The following is an 18642-nucleotide window of genomic DNA, read 5'->3' as shown; positions in this document are numbered from 1 at the left end:
TCTTAGGAACATGTGGCCAGTTGTGTGTATGGAAGAGTGCTAGCAGTGCGGGCACGGGGCGCCGTACTTAGTGTTGCTATACATTTAGAGATGGTGGAGCCCATTCGATATTTTGCTTATTCGTTTACTGACAACATAGCACTAATCAATGTGAATCATAATGAAATAACTTAGATCTTAAAATAGACAAATGCATTTATGTTTTGGTATTTATTAAATTATATTTCGTTAAGCCTCTCAGAAGTTACCGATACTTAAGCACTGAGTTCAAAAGCGCGTCTTTTGACGCAAAGAAGAGCCAAGCAGTCTGTTACGAAATATCGATAATATATCGACATGTAGTTATGGCGGGCTTTTTAAAACGTTCGCTTATGGCAAATATAAGTTTTATTATCCCATTAAATATTTAGTTTTAAAAGGAAAAACATAGTTGTAACTAATTTAGCATTTATTTATTAATAAAATTTCACTGAAACACGATCAAAACTATATTTGACTCTGCTTATATGCCCAATTTCAACTGGCAAATCAGGCCTACTAGAATCGATTTAGTTTTTTTCATTAAAATATTATATTTAAAATATTATTTCTGTAATGCACTGAGCATTTGCTATAGGACGTACTCGTATCATATGCTTAAAAACGAATTGTACATAATAATAATAAAAAGCGCTTGGGAAAATTTTGCTTAAGTTTTCTTCTTTTTTTACAATATTTTTCGATGTGGCCGCCGACATATAACGGTACGTCTTTAATTTATCAAAATTATTTTACATGACAAAATAAAATTGAAAATAAATTCGCGAACTGAACAACACACAAAACAATGAATTTAGCTGCACTAAAAAAATGAAACATTATTTTGCGAATTCTACAAAAAAAAATAAGAATTAAAACAAATTTAAATTAAATTAGATATATATGTATATATCTAGACATATAAGACCATTTACTTTGGCGATCGCGCTTGATTTATCTTCAATTTCTCCTCCTTGGTAAATTCCAAAATGCTCTCAATTGCCTGGAGATGGCCCTGCGAGTTTTCCTTGTCCGTTAGAAAATAGAAAATGGCGCTTTTCAGGAATTGCAGCGTTACCTCCGGATCGACGTGGGTGCGATTCTTTTGCGCCTCCAACAGACGCCGATAGATCGTCTATATAGAGTATTGAGTTAGTCGGTGTGTGTGCGAGAGAGAGATAGAGAGAGAGAGAGTGCGATAAGAAACGTTCTGTATTAGTAAACATATAATAGCTTAGGCAAACATATATCAAAAGTGAGGTTAGGTTTGAAAACAAAATAATTGTTTATAATATTTACATAAAGTTGATTCATCGGTGCTGTATATAGATATATATATATGTATATATGTATATATGATATGATATATGAACATTTAACATTGAATATATTTGACGCAGGAATCTGGGTCGGGTGGGAAATGTATATAGAATTTGTCTATGGGAAATATAGTTTATATGAGAAATACATGCTAAATATGTTAAATAATGGATATATCTCTGGGTTTTTTATTTTATAGCTATACTTCAGTAAAAGTTGCTCAAGAGCAACGAAATAGCCAACAACTAGCTTTTTTACTATGCTAAATTATATTATAAATATATATAAACGAGGGTAGTCAGAAAGAGTACTAATGATAAGAAAAGTTTATTTCATTTTGATTTTAATTTTAATAATTTGTAGCTGAGTTTTTTCGTTACATTTTTATTGACTTTTGCTTTCTTCCTTTTTAACTAATTTATTATTATATTTTAATATATAATGTATCAATTTATAGACCACCCTCGCATATACATATAACTATTATAGATTATATATATACATATGAAGAGAACATACCTCTAGTTACCACTAAAGTTCTTTGAAGTTAGTGCAACAATAACAAATTACAGAGCTCCACAGTTCCAGTGGAAACAAGCTGAATGAAAAGTGTCCAGTGGAAACAAGTGCACACTCTTAATTGCAATGGAAACAAACTGAATTGGGCCTTAACAGCAGAATAGAAAACAAGCTGAACTGCAGCCGAAAAGTGGGAACATGCTGAATTCAGCTGTTCCAGTGGAAATGTGCTAAGCTGCTTAGGTTAAGTGGAAACAAAAGCTGAATAGAAGTAGAAGTCATTCTACAATGTTTGCAGTGGAAACAAGTTGACGCAGCTGCATTGCGTGTTTCATTCCACGCATTCCATTACCTTCTACCACACATGATGAAATGTCGCAAATGTGAATGAGGTTAGGTTTAACATGAATAGCCAAAATATGTTCCATTAGCCAATGATCAGAAAATGAGGATGAAAATGAAAATAAAATAAAAGATTTGTTTTTTTTTTAATTTTTGCAAATAAATTAAAGAAACTAATTGGGTTTTCGGGTACAAATTGTTAGGGAAAGGATATTATTTGTTGTTGTTGTTGTTTTGTTTAGGAATATTACAAACCTTACGCGCGCCAAGTACCCACAATGAAATGGCCTCCTTTGCCGTAAGGAGAGCATGATTACTGCCGCATTCCCTCATTCTACACTCTGATGCCTACAAAAATAGTTTCGATTTCGTTTTTCGAATTTGATTTCGATTTCGATTTCAATTTTTGTTTTGATTATACGACAATATATAGATAGATATAGAGAGTTAAATTAAATATTTTTAACATTTTTCAGAGATTAACGTTATATGTATAAAGAGATAGAGACATAGAGAGAGAGAGAGAAGATATAACTGTAAACATGCATAGGAAATAAAAGTAAAATTCGAAACTAAAGACTTTTTGCGGCAACTGTACTTCATGCACTTTTCCTCTACGTTGTGACTGTACTTTCTCGCTCTACTTGAACACGCAACGGAACGGAATGGAATTAGATGAAACAAGCGCAACAAATCAAAGAAACACAAAAACATTGCTGTGATTGAAACAAAAACAAATGTTGCTCATTTAATGTTTCGACTTGAATATTGCAAGAAAGATGTAATTAATTCAATAATTATGTTACTTAAACTAAAATGTCCTTTAATTAACTAGATTAATTCAGGAAATGTCGACGCGCATCTCAATTAAATGCAGCTTTTCCAGCCAGGCAAAGCGCCAAATTGAAATGGAACGCGTCCTCAAATGTTTTTCAAATGTTGTGTGTTTGAAGCTGTTTGTTGAATGTGTGTTGTTGTTCTTGTTGTTGTTGTTCTTGTTGTTGTTGTTGTATGTTGAATGTGGCATATGTTGTATGAGTCGCTCAGTTCACGATGCAACAAAATGCAACACACAAAACAAAACCGAAAATAATATTAAAAATATATTGAAGAATCTTACGCGTATATTCTCCAGCTCATCCTGCGTGCTCTGCAGCTGGTGCAGCAGCTCGTTAATCGACACCTTGCTATCGGGCTGCCGCTGTGCCAGATCCATCGCCTGCAAAACAGTGGAATGGAACATTAGAATATCGCCATTTAAATTGCTATTGACTAACGTTCACATAAAATTGTTTGATACCAAAATTTCCGCATATTTCACTACTAACTTGTGGGGAAATTAAAATGTTGCCCAATATTTCTTATATTAATTCACAAAAACTTAAATTTCCCCATATTCTAATTGACATCTTGCAAATTCCCTATATTTACCACAATTCAAAATTTCCATATATTTAAAATATCTTTCAAAATTCCCTTTACTCCAACATTGCTTTAAAATTTCCCTATATTTGAATGTAGCTGAGGAACTTTGTCATACTCCTCACATTTACAACATTTCCCTATATGCTACTGAACTTCATTTCAGTATTTCCCTATATTTACTGTACCTGATCGGCGCGCGAAATGCGCTCCGCCTCCTGTCCCTGCTGATACATGTGCAGATACATTTTGTTCTGCTTCTCCTCGTGCTCGATCAGCTTGCGCTGCAGATCCTCGAGCTGCTTCTCCAGCTCGCGGATGCGCTGCTTGGCATGCTCGTAGTCCGGGACAATGTCCGAGTACCGCGTGTTGCATTCGGCCAGCTTCTGCAGCAGCGCCTCGACCTTGTCGTTGTGTGAGCGCTTCAGGTCGCTCGTGGCACCGTCCTGGGTGCGTATCAGCTCCTCGATGCGGTGCTCGTACATGCGTATCAGCTCCTGCCGCTGCAGTTCATAGTTCTCCAAGTGGCTGGCCGCTGCCTCCGCCTCTGCCGCCGCTTCCGCCTCCGCCTCGGCCGCCGTCTCATCGGGCGTATCGCACTGCGTTTGCGAATCCTTCGAGTGCACTGACGACATGGTCAGATCCTCGAAGTGCCCCGAATCAGCATACGAGCTCTGCATCTCAGCGGACATTTGCATCGCTTGCAACTGCTGATGCTGGCGCGCCAGATGACGTGGACTGCACTTGGCCTCATCCACCATGTCCACAATGGGCGAGACGTCCTGAGATGTCTTCAGCTCGGCTTCGCGCACAGTTACCGCATCCGAGGAGGCGGAACGCTCCTCGGGCGAACTGAGCGATGCCTTGAAGAGGCGCAGCTCTACCACCTCGCGCGTCAAGCGCAGGATTTCCGTATCCTTCGCCTCCAGATCCTGGCGTGCTATGCTCAACAGCTCCTTGAGCCGGCGTATCTGACGCTGCGCTCGCTGCGTGGGCGTCAGGTAATCAGCGCCCACTTGGCCCGCATAGTTCGAACAGTGCACCACGTACTTCATTTTGCGTCCACTGAACGTGGTGCCATTTCTACAAAGTAAAAGGGAAATTATGACTAAATTCGCATATTGAAACAGGCAATATTTATAAGTTTGTTCTTGCTCCTCTAAAAATAAATTCCCAATATTTTGAGAATTCCCAATATTCTAGGACATCTCTGCAATAATTTACCCATATTCAAATTTTACTATATCATAAAAAATTCCCATTTATTTTACTTCACTTTATTTACCTGTATTTTAGGTATAGGTTTATATTTTAATAGGTTAGGTTATATTTTAATAAGTTAGAGCTCAAAGCTAGCCATTATTAAGGAATATTTTAACTCCGAGTTTCCTAAAATTCTACCCGCATTTAATGTAATTTCCCTTCAAAATTTCCCAAAGTATTATGTACTTCTGTGCTATATACTTATCGTTTCTATATCTCTCTATTTATCTATTGTTAGTAACCTAATTCTCAAAATTACCCAAAATTAGATCAAATAATTTTCCCATTTTTATTTTCCTTATAAATTATTGCCAGCTTATGCCATGTCTCACCTGGCCACATAGGGATGCTCGCAGGACATGGTCGAGCGACCCGATGTGGTGGTCGCAAACGAATACATCGAGTCTAGATCATCATCCAGATAGGTGCTAGGCGAATCCGGTGTCACTGGCGGAGTCTTTGGCGAGATCTTGGTCTCGTGAACTGTGGAGAGCTTTCCAGTTGACGCCGATCCAGTTGCAGTTGCAGTTGCAGTTGCTGGCAATGTGTCGTATTTTCTGTTGAGGCTCTTGGCCGAGCGGCTGCAATGATTGTGATTGGCTGACGGAGCTCCGTTGAGCGGCGTTTGCGGCGTCTTTGGCGTGGACGTTGACGTGGACGTGACCGCTGCGTTGCCTGCTGTCTCAGCACTGCCGCCGTTCAGCTTTAAAGACTGCAAATGGAAATAGTTGTGGAAGTTACAAACTGCTTAATTTTGCTTTCGCTGCTTTTGCTAATCGCTCGCTGCGGTTGTTCCAAGCCAAATCTCTCAATTGAATGCTCACTCGTGCATAGTTCGCGAAAAAGCGCGTAAAAAAGATCGCGTGAAGCTGGCCGCGAGGCAGCCATGGAGCTGCAGCTAGAGCTAGAGTTACCGTAACGCCCCAAAACCAATTTGCTGTTGTACATTATACAAAACACTTTAAACACCCGTCGCTTTTTCGCTTACTTTCATTGTGGCATTCCTTCCATTCCGAAACAACAAAAACTAAAACAGAGACATCAGCCGCTACCCTGCAACATTTTTGTGGTCAATTAGCTGCCTATTCGCGCGATAGAGTGGCGTCTTGACTTGATTATATATAGACTCTATGCACATATATATATATATAAAGCTAAAACAATTTCCCACTGTTCCGTTTCCTTCTTCTAGGCCATTGTGGTTTGGTTTGGGGAAATGGCAAAACTTTACTTTGGCTCTATGGAAGCAGCCTGAGATAATGGTACAAATTATATGCAATTACAAGTACAAATTATGTGCACTGAGTTCAATCCATACAAAATGTGTCATCAAAGGTACACATTAAATGACTTAGGTACATATGAAATGGTTTGGGTACATCTGGGATGGCTTAGGTACATTTAAAACGACTTAGGTACATATGAAATGTGTAAGGTACACATTTAAAATGAATTGGGTACATATGAAATGGTTTGGGTACATATGGGATGGCTTAGGTACATTTAAAATGAATTAGGTACATATGATATGGGATAGGTACATATGGGATGGCTTAGGTATATTTAAAATGACTTAGGTACATATGAAATGTGTTAGGTACACATTTAAAATGAATTGGGTACATATGAAATGGTTTGGGCACATATGGGATGGCTTAGGTACATTTAAAATGAATTAGGTACATATGATATGGGATAGGTACATATGGGATGGCTTAGGTACATTTAAAATGACTTAGGTACATATGGGTTAATTACACATGGGATGGCTTAGGTACATCTAAAATGACTTAGGTACATATAAAATGTGTTAGGTACTCATTTAAAATGAATTGGGTACATATGAAATGGGTTAGGTACACATTTAAAATGAATTGGGTACATATGAAATGGGTTAGGTACATATGGGATGGCTTAGGTACATTTAAAATGAGTTAGGTACATATAAAATGTGTTAGGTACATATGGGATGGCTTAGGTTCATTTAAAATGACTTAGGTAGTGCATAGAACAGTTCCTCTATTTAGCACAATCACGCCATTTGAGTATGTCCCTTAAAAAAGGTACATTTCAAAAGTTTAATATGCTTTATGCACATAAAAAATATATTTTATGTCTTAAATTATCCATGAGCGTGATCAATGTACAAGTCTTTGCAAGCTTTCATAAAGTTTCTACCAAAAGGATAACAAGCAATATACCAAAATGAGGTACATTCAAAAAGCCCTTTTGGATGCCTATTATTAAGTTAATCTCTTTGATCCTAATGGCTAAAACAATGTACCACAAAATATGTAGCTCTAAATAATTAGGTACATCTTAATAAATGTCAAAATTTACAATTTATAAATGATACAAATGATATTTAATGACTTCAGTTAATAGAGAACTGTACCAAGAATAGGTACATTTTAATTAGCTAGGTACATATTCCTACATCGTAGCAATCAGTTTTAATTAGGCGCATTCAAACGATACTCTTAGATTTCACTTGGCAGGGCAATGTACCAAAAAGGTACATGACAAATGTCTGAGGTACCTGTGATTTATTACAACAAAGCTGCTTTCAAGCGTAAGTCAGCTTAAGTTAATCATATTACGTGCATGCAAACTACGATGATGTAATGCAGAAAATAAAAAGTTTTTCTGTTTCCAGAGCCAGCTTTAAAGAGGCAATAGAAGGAGACAGAAGGTGAAAGAGGGAGAGAGAAGGAAATAAAAACGCTTCACTTGGCAGTTTGTGACTGGCCCAAATAGTGAATTGAAATGTGATTTAGAATTGAGTGTCGCCTTCGCCAGCTGCTGAGACAGACACTGGGCCAACTTGTCATTGGGCTTTTTCAGCGATTGTCAGCGATAATGGCCAACTGCAACTGCAACCACTAGAAAGTGGCTTGCAAATCGGGTTAGACAAAGTTAGAAAGGGAGGTACAGCGCACACAACACGTACCTCATGCATATTTCATAATCATCATTAATGAGTTTCTTGCCCTATTTTAATTGTTCCACTACTGGGAAATGCTTCTGTGGCACTTCCACAAAAGATTCTCGCAATGAGTTTTACGCACGAGCTAACAGCACACAGCTGCTTTAATAACGCATAAAAAGACAAGATACACGAGAAAAAAAAGCAGCCCAGAGGTGTGAGTAGCTGGCAGCACACAGCGAGAAAAAATGCTGATTAAACTGCATTGAGATTGCCATTGACCAAAAGATACAAATGCGGCGGCAGAGGTCAGCTTAAATTCTGCGTAGCTTCAGATAGCAATGTAGATGCATGCATATGTAGATAAAGATACAGATACAGATAGGATAACGGATGCAGATACACACTGAGATGTAGATACTGAGAGAGACACAGATGAAGCTGCGGATACAGATACAGCTAAAGATTTAGATATATAAAGAGATAGATAAAGATACAGATACAAAAAATATAGATACAGTTACATACAGACATATACTAATACAGATACAGAAATATATATAGAAATATTGAGGGCCAGATATAGATAAAGATACAGCCGTAAACAGACAGATACAAAGCAATATTCATAACGGTACAGTTACTAATACAAAGACATAGATAGACAGAAAATATAGATGCAGATACAGATAGAGCACTGGAGAAATACAGAAAACACAAAAGCACTATATAAATAAATAAATAGAGAAAGAAAGTGATAGATGAAGTTATAGATATATTAAAGAGGATATGTATATGTAGGCACAAATACAACAGGATATAGAATTAAATCAATAGCTTTATAACTGAATTCAATTTCCAGTACAGATTTGTAAAAATTTATTGAGTATTTCTAAAATTGAAATTTGTAAACTATTAATTATTATAATATATGATGTACCCTGTACCCTGTCTCCCTGTTTTCTGCCAGTGTAGCAGCCCGTTCGTTAACTGGGCTAATGTTGTTATGTTATAAAAAAAAGTCCCAAATGTTACGCTTACGCACTTCATAACCGACATTCCCCCCCTCTGCAAACTCGTCTTACTATTCAATTAAAGGTCCACTACAGTCACGTCCCGACAATTCAACCTGGTCGTATATGGCCTGCATATCATTTTTCCCATTCTCTTTCTCTATCTCTTTCTTCTTTTTTAGAAAAATCGATGCTTTTGATTTGAGTGCTGCTCGTTGGGCTGAGGCTCAGGCAGGTGTGCGAAATATTTCAGCATTTGTGTCGCTGCAATTGCCACAATGGTCAAAATAACCCACTTGGCTAACTGCCAAGACATCGCTGTAGCTACATATATATGAATATATGTTATGTATGTTGTATATCTATAGCAATATGTATATATATATTCAATTTTGCGGCACTTTAATGGATGGCTTCATTTTTTTTTTATTTTTTTTGGCAAAGCCTTCAGGGTCGTCGGAGAAAGTGTCAAAGTATTTGAGGAACATTATGACATAAGCAGGTGTATTTAGGATCTCAAGGAAGAGTATATATAATGAAATATGATAAAAGCATCAATTTATATGATGATTGAAATTAGCTTGTAAGAATTGAAAATTTTATAAAAATTATAAATTAAGCACTTTATAATCAAAATGTCAAAGTTTTTATCAATAATGAAAAGCTTTAAATTTTAGATGCTGATTAAAGAGTTATTGATCATAAATTAACAGTTATAAAATTAAAAACTGACTACAAATCTTACAGGTTTCCTTCAAAATACATAAATAAAATTTAATTTCTACAAAAAAAAAAAAAATAATAATAATAAAAATTCTCAACATAAAAATGTTTATTTCCTTTTATATTATTTATATTATTTCATTTTATAGATCCCTCTGTTCAAATCAAATTTTTCTTAAAATTTCTTAAATTTATTTTAATATATTGAAATCCATGTAAGAAGCATGTCCTGGCACGCATATCCTGATATTATTACGCTGTACACACATTTTCCTTACGAAGCACTTTAAATATTTCCCTTTATTCATGCAAAGACACAAATTGAAGGCAAAGTTTTTTGTTTGCTTCAAATGCCTTTCAGATTATTAAATTATTTTTTGTTTGCTTCAACACATACGCGCATACATCGAAAATAGCAAATATCAATAATGATAATTTATGCAAAAGGGCCAACGAACTGCACTTATGGCCATATTTCTTAATAGCGCGCCTTTCATTTATTATTAACAATGGTAAGAAAACCTTTCCAACAGCTGCTGTCGCTAAATTACAACTACAAGAATAGACAGCGACGCACACCTATAAACATATATGTATATAAAAATAAACATAAACATAACGGCAAACACAGATACAACATACTTAAAGACATTCACACGAAAAGTCCGAAAAAGTTTGCTATTGAACAATAACAAAGCGAAAAGCGCGAAATGGAAATGAAAAGGGAAGAGCGACGAGCTTTTGCTTTTGCACGCGTTCGCGTTGAGCATAAAAAATCAACTGAAACCCAAATCGCATGGGTCAGCCCAAATAAAGAAGATGCCCGAAAAACCAAAAACAAAAAGAAAATAATTGAAGCCGAGAACATCAACAAACGAAAAGAAAACGAGCCCTCAAAGCGCGCAGCTGAGATTTCGAGAAGAGACGAAGTGAAAAGAGAGCGAGAGAGTGAGTAAGGGAGAGTGCTTGGTGGTTAGGTGGTTGAAAACACATGTGCACTATACGAGCTCGTCTTTATGTGTGTGTGCTCCTGTCAATATTTGCAAACGCTGCGCTGCGCCGCGCACTTGCATTTCCTTATGGGCCACCTAGCTCAGCTGTTTTTTTTATTTTGGGCATGAAACTAAGCGGAAATGGAATTGAAACAGCTGCTTAGCGGCCTTTTCCTTTTTGTTTCACATTGTTTATGCAAACGGGAACTAAACGAAACACAAAAACAATTACAAACAAGCAAGCGAGACTGCCAATCTACAAAAACTTAGAAAGCTACTGACACAATGCAATGGCTGCTCAACTGTCAGGCACAGTTTTAATGAGATTGTTGGCATATTAAATATGTGTGTAAAGGCAATTGATTATTAATTTAAGCACTTTAGAAATATACCATAATTAACTAGCCACAAAGTAATTGTAATTGAATCAATAATGCGCTAATTAATGTATTATATCTAGGTTGCATTATAAATACAATTTCTAAATAGTAATATATATGATATGATTATATGAAACGCTAGAGTCGTAGTATAATATGCTACGCATACTATGATATACTATACAATATTATAAAATACTATACGATCCTATACGAGATCTATAGTACACTATAAAAAAAAGCGCCTAAAGTACGGTGTTCATGTCACATGGTCTATATCTGTTTCTATATCTCATATATGAACCGTATAGGAACGAATATAAACTATTTTAGGTTTGAACTACTTAAAGTACAATTTGGTTTAATGATTCCCTTCAATTCCTTTGCCTCTTTACAATCCTTACCATTACATTTCATTACCAATATATATTATTTAAACTTGTTAAGTTCTCTTCAGATTTCCTTAAAGGGAAAGCTGTTATATATGTATAATCCCTATCTTATTAAGTAATCACAAATATATTCAATTAAAATCAACCACTTTGGACATTTTTAATAAGGAACAATAATAATCTATATCTATATATAAGAGTAAGGCACATATTGCGTCCAGTTGAAGTGCTTAGATTATTAATGTCTCAACAATGCCCATCGACCCGCTTTAAAGCACTTAATATGCAAATGCAGGGTTGTTGAGCATGCCACGCACAACCCACATAAGCAGGGTTGTCCTCACGTTTCGTAATGCACAACAACAAATTGTATACGAAAAGCGTTTGACGTTTGGCGTTGGTTACGTACGCAATTGTTGGGGGCGGGTTTTTTTTTTCATTTTCCCTTAAGTTGTGTCCAGGTTTTTGTACTTTCTGCGTTACATAGGTCAAGCAGCAGGAAATGCAGGTGGGCGGCGGGGTGACGAAAATAATCGATACCAAATGTGTGCCACCCACAACAGAAATAGATATGTACGAAAAGGAATTAGAGTACTTACCATATTACGCGACTTGGCTTCCATATCGGCGAGGAATTGCAGCTCAGTTGGCTGCTCGGTTAGGGCCAGGCATTGTGCATGAAACTCTGCTTCGTCCAGAAGGGAAGTGGCTGTCGCGCCTTTCGCTTTTGCTGTTTTACGTTGTCCCAAATTGCTCCAGCTGCGATAATGCGCGATTTTTGCAATTTTTCCGCCGAAGAACGTTTTGCTCCCGTCGCTTGTTGTGCTGCCGTTGAGATGAGCGCGCGTACTGTGGCTTACGCCGGCAGCAGCAGAGGCAGCAGAAGCGTCGCCTGCGCCTTTTGTGCTGCGCAAGCGCATGGAAGCGGAACGCAAAAATGGAACAACAACGGCGTCAGCAGCAGCGCTGCTCGCTTGCGGTATGCGTGTGGGTGCCGTTATTGCAGTAGGAGTTGTTGTAACTGCATGCGCTTTTGCTCTTCTTGTTGTTGGTGTATCTATTTCTGTTGCTGTTGTTGTCGTTGTTTTTGGCGTAGTTCTTGGTGTAACTACATCTACTGTTGTTGTTGTTGTTGTTGTTGTTGTTGTTGTTGGCGCAACAACTTCTGCTACTACGCTTGCTGTTGCTACTATTGTAGCTGCTGCAGTTGTTGTTGCTGTTTTTGTTGTTGTTGCTGGTGTAGCTGCTGCCACTGTCGCTGTTGCTATTGCTGGCTTTACGACTCCTTCAGCTGCAACTGTCACTGTTGGCTGCTCCTTTGGCTCCATTGGTGACGTTTCTGGAGGCAGCAACGACGTCATCACTGGACACTGCTTCTGTGTGGCTGCAAATGGAAAACAAAAAGTGAAATTATGAACCATGCAAATTAATGCAATTGCTGCTGCCGCTGCCGCTGCTGCTGATGCACTTTCAAAAACTTGAGCAACAATCTTAAATGCTTCATTATATTAAACACTCGCGCGTAATTAAAAACTTTCCATGGCTCGAAAACAAATTAATGAGCAAATATAGCCAATTGGCAACCCTCTAAGCAAACCTCTCCAGCTCCCGCCCTCTTCCACTCTCTATGCGGCATAGAAAGTGAAATTGGAGATGCACTTGCATGTTGCAGTCAGCTTTTGGCGGCAAATTATGAAATTCCCATTATTTTTTACTTGTCTGGTAGTTGTCTAAGCTAAGCCAAACAGATATATATATATATGCATGTATATATATATATATATATATATATATATATATATATATAACTATACAGCTATGCAGCTTTGTTCTAGTTACGTCAAAGCTCAAGGCCAACGGCTTGGCTTAGTCAAAACAGCTGTGCACACACATTTGCAGACACTGTACAAATTGCCTTTTGCATTTTTGGCCCCTGCCTATTGGGCCTACTGAATTGGAAAAATTACTTATCTACTTTTCTTTAAATTTAAAAAATGCTTAATTTATACTTAATGTTTTATGTAGATACTTTGAAAACTGATTTCTTCAACTCATTTTCGTTCACTTAACCCGAATTTGAGTGAAAACCCAAAGTTCATTTTAAAAACGAAAACTGTTCCAATTTTCTTTACACTTTTAGAGTTTCTTCTTTGTTAATTATAACATATTGAAATGCGATCTGTGTGGGAAACATTTGTCATACACTTAAAAAGAGCTTTGCGATATCTCAACATTTGTTGCAACATTCTATGGACACGAGATATTTGATATACGGCTTGAGACAGTATCAAGAAGAAGATAAAACTCCAATTCTGTAAAAAAAAAGGTTTTTAATCAACAAATACAACAAAAAATTGTGTGTATCGAATGTAACTTCATTATAAAGTTCAGGGTTCGAATCCCGAGTACTAAAGTTATAGAAAAATATAAACATTTTTGGAAATAAAGAATAGATAAAAGAAAGTATAAAAGTAAGTATATAAAGAAAGTATAAATAGAAACTAAATAAAAAGAATAGATAACAAAAAAAATAAAAATATATTAAAGATAATAGATAAGAGATAATAGCTAATAGGTAATTGATAATAGATAATGGATAATGAATAATGTATAATATATGATAATTAAAATATAATAGATAACAGATAATATATAATAAATAATAGATAATCTAGCAACGATAGCGATGGACAAATACTGCACAAAAACTAATATACTCTCTCTATACTCTCTATAATTATGATAAAGCGTTAAAGAAATCGAACACAAAGCTAAGCTAAGCAAAGCGAAAATGTCCAATTTAAAAGCTCTTTGAGAATCGCTAAATATCTTGAAACACACTTAAAACTAATTTCTGCAGCTATATCATTTAAATCTCTATTAAGTGGACTTAGTCTTAGCAGCCTCATCTATTAGTTGTTGCTCCAGTTCGACACAAAGCATTTCTCCAGTGATTATGTTTAAGTATTTCCGCTTATATCTGTTTCTGACTGACTGACAACAACAACAACAACAACAGCAGCAGCAGCAAGGGCCATAAAAGGTCAATTTCACAGCTGAACAAACGTGTTTTTATCTTGGTTTTGTATGCTCGCTCAAAAAATGAAGAGAGTATATTAGTTTAAGACAATTGCTTGAATTCAAAGCTGCAAAAATGTTAAGTTAGAATCTAAGCCTATTTGAGTGTAAGCATTATTACTTTGTTAAGATATTTATTTATGTCTCAGCGAGCCTTGGCAGGTCCAAAATAACTGTGTAGAGTTTTAGAGTCCCAGCTCTCTGTCTTTATCAAGCAGTGCATTCAGAAGTAAAAGGTTTTTTAAAGAAAGATCCAAGGTCTTTATTCTATTAATATAAATATTGTTAAAATAAGTTAAGCTTGCTTTGCAGCGTATTGAACGCGTATTGTGCAGTCAGTTATGCCCGCCTGCAACGTTTTCACTTGTTTTTTGTTTTCTACAGACAAATTGTTAGGTTTTTAAATTTTAGTTAGCGTTTTCAATTGGTTTGCTGTCATGTCTTTGTTTGTACAGTAGAGACAGACTTAGACGAACACGCTTATTTGATATTAACGAAATTTTTTTACTGTAGATTTCTTTTCAATTTGTAATTTTTGTCTATTTTCAAGCTAAAGGTATCTATGAAAGTTGTTTATTAAATGTTTTCAGATTAGCGAATCTCTACTGTAATTGTATTATGTTTCAACCAGCTTTAATGTCGATAGCATTTGATTGCTTGCAACGCATTTCTTTGAACTCGACGACAAGGTCGTTGTTAGATATCGAGTGCAACGTGTTGGCATCTTGATTGAATCTTTGAAGATAGCGGGTTTTTCTTCTTCGTGCTTTAATTTCGAAAAGTCAGGTTTGGGATATGCGAACCGAAGCGTCAGCTTTAAAAAACACGCACTCAGCGTTAATTGTAGAAAAAACGCCCACAAAAAACAAAAAACAGATGAAAATCAAACTTACAAATTTGATATAAAAGAAAACTAAGCGAAAAGTAAACACATAACAAGAAAAATGAGAGATACGAGAGAACCAAAAGAAAAAATAAAATTATAGTGAAATCAAAAACCCCCAAGACCAATAAAAAAAATTAGATAAGAGCGAAAAATTAAAAAAAAAAAAAAAATATATATATATATATATATATATATATATTTTTTTTTTTATTATATCTATATTATTATTATTACCTTATTTTTTTCCTTTTTTCATATATCTGTGAATAAATTTAATATATATATATATATATATATATATATATATATATATATATATATATATATATATATATATATATATAGGAAAAAAATAAGCTTTATAATAAAAAATGGTCGAAGTAAATTTAAGGCAAGTAAAAAAGGTAATAATAATAATATAGAAATCAATAAAAAGAAATATAGAAAAATGTTTATTAAAAAATGTAATATTAGAGAGAAAACAAAAAAAAAAACAAAAACAGCGGTGAAATAGATTAAAATTAAAAATAAACATAATACAAATAATAATAAAAAAAAAAATAAATAAAATATGAAGCAACAAAACATTAAGAAAACATAAATAGAAAAATTTACAAGCCCACGGCTCACTCTCTCTCTCTCCCTTTCTCTCTCTCGCAGAACTCTGCCAGTCTCTCGCTCTCTTTCACTCCGCCGCCTAGCTTTATCAAAAAACAACACTTTTGTAGTTGCTTCTGATAAGAGGCAATCGAGCAAATTGACAGCCTCAGCGAAAAAATGTAAATAATTTCAACATGTCTGGCAATTTATATATATTATTTACCTGTTTTAACGCTGATTTGGCGATATTACACAAACAATTTTCCAACCAAGTACCGTGCTTAATTAAACAAATTGTTAATAAAAACAAACAAAAACAATAACAATCAAAAAGAAAAAAAACCAAAGTTCAATTTTGAGCGAAGAGCAACGCGTGTTGCCAACGACAAAATGCAACTGAAAATGTGGAAAATGCTTTTGTTGAAGATGGAAAAACAGTTTAAAGCTGCCGTTGCGGCTGCGACGGTGGCAGTTGCTGCCACAGGTAGAGCGAGACAGAAAATGGAGTAGCAAATAGTAAAAATGTTGCAATCGAGCGAGTGAGCGACGAGCCCAACGGATGGCATTTTAAAATGTTAAACTAGGTGAAAGGCAATTGCTAATTAATTGACCCAAAGTACAATTGTTTTTTCACTTACTCTATTAAGGCGTTTCACATGGCATTTACATTTTTATGGGCTAGCCGAAGAAGTTGGCGCCATAGTTAGCATTTAGCCAAGCGGAACGCATTGCAATGGTTTTAAGCTGCATTTGTTGTGTCCTCTTTTAAACATTCAAGCATGCCAAACAGCTAATCTATAAACAAATATACACGTATACTAAATTTTTATTACACTTTTTTAAAATTCACTCAAATTTATCCCCATTTCTTTTAACTATCGCTATCGCTATCGGTATCGCATTCGATAAATGCAGCTGGTCACACTACTCAGTCAGCTGTTTGAACAGCGTTGCCCTCATCACTGTTATCGATAAGTCAACTATTACTTGCACTTTGCCGACGCTGACTGTCAAAAAACGAAAAGGAAAATCAAGAACTGCTTTGTGTTTGTTGTTGCTGCCAGCAAAATTCTACTTCAAAAACATAAACTTCACATTGTTCACGTTATTTAAATACCCACAAGGTTAGTGAGACTACTTACACAGTAGCTTAACTTCGTCCTGCTCACAGCTAATGAATTTATTTTACAGTTGAATCATGGATCGTTTGCTACGTTTAGGAGGCGCTATGCCACAAGCTGCACCACCAACAGATGCGCCCGTCGTGGACACCGCGGAGCAGGTGTACATATCATCTCTAGCGCTCTTGAAGATGCTCAAGCACGGTCGCGCTGGTGTGCCCATGGAGGTGATGGGATTGATGTTGGGCGAGTTCGTCGATGATTACACGGTGCAGGTTATCGATGTGTTTGCTATGCCACAGACAGGCACAGGAGTCAGTGTGGAAGCAGTCGATCCCGTCTTTCAAGCCAAAATGTTGGACATGTTAAAGCAGACTGGTCGACCCGAAATGGTTGTCGGCTGGTATCACTCGCATCCGGGCTTTGGCTGCTGGTTATCCGGCGTGGATATCAATACGCAGCAATCCTTCGAAGCCCTATCCGAACGCGCCGTTGCTGTTGTCGTTGATCCCATACAGTCGGTCAAAGGTAAAGTGGTTATCGATGCCTTCCGCCTAATCAATCCGAATATGTTGGTGCTCGGACAGGAGCCCAGGCAAACCACCTCGAATTTAGGTCATTTGCAGAAACCATCGGTGCAGGCACTGATCCATGGCCTGAATCGTCATTATTATTCCATCAGCATTAACTATCGCAAAAATGAGCTTGAACAGAAAATGCTCTTGAATTTGCACAAAAAGTCCTGGAAAGATGGACTAACACTGGCCGACTACAATGAACACTGTTCCATCAATGAAGATACAGTCGCTGAAATGCTTGATCTAGCCAAGAACTATAACAAGGTGAGCAATACATTAACGTTTTTAAACAATTTGGTTTTCACATAACGCACTATGTATACTCTTTCCAAACTCCACATTTTGTTGGCAGCTTTGCCATTTAATATTTTTTTGCCAGGTGGCAACTCTTGAGGTAGCAACAAATATTCTTTGCAGCCCTTTAAAAATCGCGAAAGTTCTGAATATTGTTCCTTTGAACTAGTTTTTTTCAATGCACTAAAATTGAGCCTGTTTTGTTTTGATTTTTACATATAGTTTGCATGCTATGTAGCTCGAGAGACTAGGCGTTCTTACATATTTTAAAATCAAAGCTAGGAATTTTAATAGACTTAGTTAAATTATCTTAGAAGTCAATTTTTAGGTCAGCCATAGATTATTTTTAATGAACTAAAAATTAACTTGGTTTTCATATATGATCAAAAATTTTATGTAATTATTTCTCATATATAGTATCTGTCCATATCATAACATAAAGGTATACAACTTTTTTAATTTTTATAAACTGTTTCTATTATTATGACGACCATAGTATAGTAGTAAATATACATATGCCCGATCTTATACCAAACACGTTCCTCATATTTTTCTCGAATTTCTCCATTTTTCCAGTCACTCGAGGACGAAGAGAAAATGACGCCGGAACAGCTGGCGATTAAGAATGTGGGCAAACAGGACCCGAAACGGCATTTGGAGGAGAAAGTTGATACGGTTATGCAGAATAATATTGTACAGTGCTTAGGAGCTATGTTGGACACCATTGTCTTTAAATAAAAAAATTGCATTTGCTGTTCTAAAGCATAAAAACAAC

The 18642-nt window shown here is 36.2% G+C and overlaps 2 protein-coding genes across 2 annotated transcripts; one reads left to right on the top strand and one right to left on the bottom strand.

Annotated features, from left to right (window-relative positions):
• Positions 1 to 267: 267 nt before the first annotated feature.
• On the bottom strand, positions 268 to 12494 carry LOC111599310. Its single transcript, XM_030223377.1, has 8 exons — positions 11910 to 12494; positions 5217 to 5596; positions 3810 to 4704; positions 3320 to 3418; positions 2455 to 2547; positions 954 to 1153; positions 821 to 871; positions 268 to 307 (listed from the first exon to the last, which is right to left on the bottom strand). The coding sequence occupies exons 1-8, from the start codon at positions 12228 to 12230 to the stop codon at positions 268 to 270; spliced, it is 2079 nt and encodes a 692-aa protein (XP_030079237.1). The 5' UTR covers positions 12231 to 12494.
• Positions 12495 to 16850: 4356 nt separating this feature from the next.
• Positions 16851 to 18624, top strand: LOC111599383 (26S proteasome non-ATPase regulatory subunit 14). The gene is made up of 3 exons (XM_023315020.2): positions 16851 to 16998; positions 17066 to 17837; positions 18444 to 18624. The coding sequence occupies exons 2-3, from the start codon at positions 17073 to 17075 to the stop codon at positions 18603 to 18605; spliced, it is 927 nt and encodes a 308-aa protein (XP_023170788.1). The 5' UTR covers positions 16851 to 16998; positions 17066 to 17072; the 3' UTR covers positions 18606 to 18624.
• Positions 18625 to 18642: the final 18 nt, after the last annotated feature.

The sequence above is a fragment of the Drosophila hydei genome, unplaced genomic scaffold (assembly GCF_003285905.1).
Source record: "Drosophila hydei strain 15085-1641.00,03,60 unplaced genomic scaffold, DhydRS2 tig00000172-arrow-pilon, whole genome shotgun sequence".
Classification (NCBI taxonomy): domain Eukaryota; kingdom Metazoa; phylum Arthropoda; class Insecta; order Diptera; family Drosophilidae; genus Drosophila; species Drosophila hydei.
The sequence above is the reverse complement of the archived record's forward strand: the minus strand, read 5'-3'. Positions and strand labels throughout refer to the sequence as shown.

Excerpts from the sequence above, each read along its gene's own strand:
- LOC111599310 (XM_030223377.1), bottom strand. The coding sequence starts at position 12,230 with ATGCGCTTGCGCAGCACAAAAGGCGCAGGCGACGCTTCTGCTGCCTCT. Across the intron at positions 2,548-3,319 it reads ATGAGCTGGAGAATATACGC|GCATCAGAGTGTAGAATGAG; the intron begins GTAAGATTCTTC and ends CTATTTTTGTAG. Across the intron at positions 1,154-2,454 it reads GGGTACTTGGCGCGCGTAAG|ACGATCTATCGGCGTCTGTT; the intron begins GTTTGTAATATT and ends TACTCTATATAG.
- LOC111599383 (XM_023315020.2), top strand. The coding sequence starts at position 17,073 with ATGGATCGTTTGCTACGTTTAGGAGGCGCTATGCCACAAGCTGCACCA. Across the intron at positions 17,838-18,443 it reads TAGCCAAGAACTATAACAAG|TCACTCGAGGACGAAGAGAA; the intron begins GTGAGCAATACA and ends CCATTTTTCCAG.